The sequence below is a fragment of the Drosophila bipectinata genome, chromosome XL (genome assembly GCF_030179905.1).
Source record: "Drosophila bipectinata strain 14024-0381.07 chromosome XL, DbipHiC1v2, whole genome shotgun sequence".
In the NCBI taxonomy this organism is placed as follows: domain Eukaryota; kingdom Metazoa; phylum Arthropoda; class Insecta; order Diptera; family Drosophilidae; genus Drosophila; species Drosophila bipectinata.
In genome coordinates this window covers 18,474,009-18,479,323 of record NC_091734.1, presented here as the reverse complement: position 1 = coordinate 18,479,323, position 5,315 = coordinate 18,474,009, and the positions used below count along the sequence as shown (strand labels likewise).

At 41.1% G+C, this 5,315-nt stretch overlaps 1 protein-coding gene across 1 annotated transcript; it reads left to right on the top strand.

The window, feature by feature from the left end:
- The first annotated feature begins 992 nt into the window (after positions 1 to 992).
- Positions 993 to 1,997, top strand: LOC138926519 (uncharacterized). The gene is made up of 2 exons (XM_070280956.1): positions 993 to 1,547; positions 1,638 to 1,997. Exons 1-2 carry the CDS (start codon positions 993 to 995, stop codon positions 1,995 to 1,997), a joined length of 915 nt encoding a protein of 304 aa, XP_070137057.1.
- The last annotated feature ends 3,318 nt before the right edge of the window (positions 1,998 to 5,315 follow it).

The window sequence follows — 5,315 nt, the reverse complement described above, 5'->3', positions numbered from 1 at the left end:
GTGACGATTTAATTTAAAAGGGGTAGCTTTAAAAACGTCCAAAATATTCCGATTTTTTGTGGGCTTATCGCCCTTACAGGGCGCTACCACCCCACTTTTCTTCGATAGCTTTTTAGGTCCTTAGGCAATCTATATAACGAATAAAGAAACCCAATGAAACATCTTTCATTCTAATGGTCTTCTTGAAGGCCACGAAAATCGTTCCTTGGTGCCAACCATCTATACCAACCAACAATCTATAGTGCAACGGTGGAAATGTGTGGAAGAATAATTTGATGTATTTATTCTACCCTTGTATTATAATTTTGGTTAAAAGTAAACTTTTTACTTTGGTTAAAAGTTTTAAACTGCAACGCAGTGAAGGAGACATCTCCGACCCTATAAAGTATATATATTCTTGAACAGAATCACCTCCTGAGTTGATATGAGCATGTCCGTCTGTCTGTCCGTATGTCTGTCTGTTTCTACGCGAACTTGTCTCTCAGTTTAAAGCTATCGTCTTAAAACTTTGCACACACCCTTCTTTCCTTTGCACGCTTCATTCCTTTGCAGTATATAAGTCCGATTGGCCTGGATCGGCTGACTCAAGAATTGCTTAACGGCTGTGGAGGCATGGACCAAGTTGAAGGAAGTTCATCAACCAAGCGGACGTGTACGAAAAGTACAGTTATACAAGAAACTGCTTAATAAACGGATAGTGTCTAGATCGGGCCGCCCTCTCCATCTCCTCCATAATATAATTAACAATTTAAAAAAACTATTGAGCCGCGAAAAAACATTTAAAAAAAACATACATATTTACGTTCCACAAAGCAAGTGCATTCGCCCGCGCATAGACTTCATATATATATACGTTCCACAATTCCGCTACGGTTCTGAGCGCACAGTGGGACAAGTCGTGTTCGTCGCGGGCAAATAAATTTGGAGAAAAAAAAAAAAATTTGGCGCCGGAATTATTTACTTCGGGTTGGTCGGAACTTAATAAATCAACCATGAACTCCAGCGGCGCAGACACAGGAGCACCCACTCCAACCCGTAGTGCTGTTCTTAAGTGCAAGGCCCTGGGTATTCTTCAGGACTTGCAGAGGATCCAAAGAGCTCTTCAGCCTGTTTCCAAGGTGGACGATGCCATGCTCAACGTGCGTCATGGTCAGATAGCCGCCATGTTCAGCGACTTCAAGGCCATCCACGGGGAGCTTGAGGATTTGGACATTTCGCAGATCAGTAGTGAGCTCCGATGGACTGTCTCGGAGCTGGTAGTGACAATGCAGGCCGAAATTGAGCACGAGACGACCCTTCGCTCTTCCCGAATTGCTGCCCACTCCACCCTAGCTAACGGAATGTCCACCATGCAGGTTGACTCGGGGTCAGGTCAAAGGTTTCAAGCTTTGCCTCCCTTGCCTCTTCCTACCTTCAGCGGTGGATACTCTGAATGGCCTGAGTTTTACTCGATTTTCTGTACAATCGTCGGCGGTAATCCGAGCATCAGTAGGGTGGAAAAGCTGCAAAGGTTGCGATCTTGCCTTCGGGAGTCCGCTTTCGAAGCAGTTTGCTCCTTGGAAGTCTCCGATGAGAATTATGATGTCGCGCTGAATTTGTTGGAGAAACGATTTAATAGCCGTCGTTTAATATTTCAGGCTCATGTGAACGAGATTCTTGGCCTCACTCTAGTGGAAGGTGATTCAATAACAGGTCTTCGAGGGTTATCCGACAAATTCAATGCCCATATGAAAACTTTGAAGAATTTGGGTTCGACGAATGAGATAGCCGGCTGCATCATTGTCCAGGTGCTTCTTCAACGGTTGGACCCAGCTACCCAGGTTAAGTGGGAGGAGAGTCTAAATTCTTCAAGTTCCGACGCCATCCCTACTTGGGAGTCGCTGGCAGAGTTTCTGGAGCAGCGATGCAGGACTTTGGAGGCTATGGATGTGGCCGCTGGGCAGAGCTATGGAGCGGATCCCTCTTCGGGTTGGAGTGCTTCGCTGGGAGCTGATTAAGCTGTACCTCGCCCCTTACGAATATAGTTGGAGGACAGGCCCCAACGGAGGGGGGAATGTCGGGTCAGGCAGCAGCGGTGTAATTTTAATGTTTAAATATGTTAGCGTAATGTTTTGTAATGTTTATTTATGGCTTAAGTTTATACAAAAGCTTAGTTGATCGCAAGCCGACTCTCTCTCGGCCGCTCGATTCAACGGGCTTTCTATAGAGAGTTTTAGCTCGCAGTGTCTAGGTCGGGCCGCCCTCTCCATTATTCGAGAGCTTTAGCTTCACAGTGACCAGTCGGGCCGCCCTCTCTGTATTTTACTTTAGTCTCTGCATGCACCCGAGCATTGCACAGAATAAACTTTACACTCCGAAGCAAAATATGTGCGAAAAAGCAATAATGGATTAGCTCTACTTGGTCGGCTTGTCGTTTGAAATCGCAAAAAAGCGGTTAATGCTGGTCTATCAGATGATCATCCGGCTTCATCTGCAGGCAGAAATAAACATTTTTATAACGTTCATACTAAATTTAAATTCGTCTTTTATTTACGGCATTGAAAACGCTCAATGACCAAACAGTAATTGATGGTGTGTATGGATTTCTAGCCCTGACACTCCATATAAATAGTTTCTTCCGGGTCTTAATTCCCACACTATTACTTGAAGTTTATTTTTAATCGTCACGTAGTATCTCTCAATTTTATTAAGTGTTTTAGTATTGTTTGTTTTAGGTTGTTAAAATAAACTGTTGTAAATAATCTTGTTGGGCTAATGCTATTTGGCAAACTAGGTGATCATTAAGTTAATTAGAGGCCTGTATTGCAGCCTCGTCTTGAGTACTTGCAACAATTTTTGTTCCCCAAATATGTCTTGTAGACCAAATTGTTAGACCAAATTCCATTGATTATGAAAAATTAAGTTTTTTCTGCGTCTATAAAGGTAAAATATTCACCTTTTTCTAGATTTTATAAAATAACTGACGTGTCCTGCATTGGGTATTTATCTTAAACTGTACTAAGGTTTAATTTTTTTAAATCGATACAAAGTCTGTGTTTGGGTACAATACTACAATCATCCGAATTATAAAGGTTTTACTGGGTCTAATAATGTCTTCGTCGAGCATGCGACTTATTTCTAGGTTTGCGAACTCGTATACTGCTTGATAGTATGGGTACTGTTTTAAGTAAATTGGAATTTTATCAAAAAAGTTTATTTCACATCGTACATCGTACATTAAGTTACGGGCAAAATGAGTCAGAGTGAGACTGATGTGAGGCAAACTTGCGCATCAGATGCGACTCATCAACAGATACTTGTCGCAATATGCCTGATAAAATACTGGTTATCCAAAAAATATATGGAAACCTGAATTAAACACGAGAGAGGTGGGAGAGATCTAAACCGAGGCTCCCATGCATAGAACAACCTACTTAGAAGTTTCACTTCTGCCGTGCGTGAGTCTGACACACCCAGTTTTTTTGTGCATCAAAAGTTACGAGAATAACACCGGAGGGTGATGCCGTCGATTTTCCTGGTAAATTTTAATACCGAGTGGACGTTTTGGCTGGCCAGTTCTTTCACAATTTCGTCTTCAGGGATGTTAATAAGGCAAGAGGCCTAAATGGGAATCGTGCTATTTGCATTCAAAATCGCATATTCCAGCTATTCCAGAATTTCATTGCTACTAATTTTAAACGGACGGTTTACAGCAAAGAAAAAAATCTCTGAAACTTTATTGCTTGTGTTTTTTGACAATATAATTATTTACATTAGATTTTCTTTTGTGGTTTCGAGTTTTTAAAGTTTTTGGAAACGTATTTTTCTTTTGATTCGGGGCTATCGCTAAGCAATGCTTAGCGGTTATCCCCTAAGTTTTGAGGGCCCAGAGGGCATGTTCTTAATATTTTGAGACTATTAAGTTTAGGCTTGAACACTTGCTCTGAAGAAAAATAATGCTTATAAAGCATGCTTATATAATAAAGCAATGCTTAGCGGTTATCCCCTAAGTTTTGAGGGCCCAGAGGGCATGTTCTTAATATTTTGAGACTATTAAGTTTAGGCTTGAACACTTGCTCTGAAGAAAAATAATGCTTATAAAGCATGCTTATATAATAAAGCAATGCTTAGCGGTTATCCCCTAAGTTTTGAGGGCCCAGAGGGCATGTTCTTAATATTTTGAGACTATTAAGTTTAGGCTTGAACACTTGCTCTGAAGAAAAATAATAAAGAACCGTTTTTAGCGGATAAGAATGTGGAACGAGGCCACGAAAGAAAATGGGATTACACGAGAGATAAGGCGCTGACGTTTGCGCTCAATGAGAGTAAGTCGGTGACTGTGACGATTTAATTTAAAAGGGGTAGCTTTAAAAACGTCCAAAATATTCCGATTTTTTGTGGGCTTATCGCCCTTACAGGGCGCTACCACCCCACTTTTCTTCGATAGCTTTTTAGGTCCTTAGGCAATCTATATAACGAATAAAGAAACCCAATGAAACATCTTTCATTCTAATGGTCTTCTTGAAGGCCACGAAAATCGTTCCTTGGTGCCAACCATCTATACCAACCAACAATCTATAGTGCAACGGTGGAAATGTGTGGAAGAATAATTTGATGTATTTATTCTACCCTTGTATTATAATTTTGGTTAAAAGTAAACTTTTTACTTTGGTTAAAAGTTTTAAACTGCAACGCAGTGAAGGAGACATCTCCGACCCTATAAAGTATATATATTCTTGAACAGAATCACCTCCTGAGTTGATATGAGCATGTCCGTCTGTCTGTCCGTATGTCTGTCTGTTTCTACGCGAACTTGTCTCTCAGTTTAAAGCTATCGTCTTGAAACTTTGCACACACCCTTCTTTCCTTTGCACGCTTCATTCCTTTGCAGTATATAAGTCCGATTGGCCTGGATCGGCTGACTCAAGAATTGCTTAACGGCTGTGGAGGCATGGACCAAGTTGAAGGAAGTTCATCAACCAAGCGGACGTGTACGAAAAGTACAGTTATACAAGAAACTGCTTAATAAACGGATAGTGTCTAGATCGGGCCGCCCTCTCCATTATTCGAGAGCTTTAGCTTCGCAGTGACCAGTCGGGCCGCCCTCTCTGTATTTTACTTTAGTCTCTGCATGCACCATAAGCTGGTCTACCAGATGATCATCCGGCTTCATCTGCAGGCAGAAATAAACATTTTTATAACGTTCATACTAAATTTAAATTCGTCTTTTATTTACGGCATTGAAAACGCTCAACGACCAAACATTGGTGACCCCGACGTGATTTAGTTAATATAATTAACAATTTAAAAAAACTATTGAGCCGCGAAAAAACATT

Bases quoted from the DNA above. Each gene is read 5' to 3' on its own strand.
- LOC138926519 (XM_070280956.1), top strand. From the start codon at position 993: ATGAACTCCAGCGGCGCAGACACAGGAGCACCCACTCCAACCCGTAGT. The intron at 1,548-1,637 runs GTTTGCTCCTTG...TTAATATTTCAG, and splicing joins GGGAGTCCGCTTTCGAAGCA to GCTCATGTGAACGAGATTCT.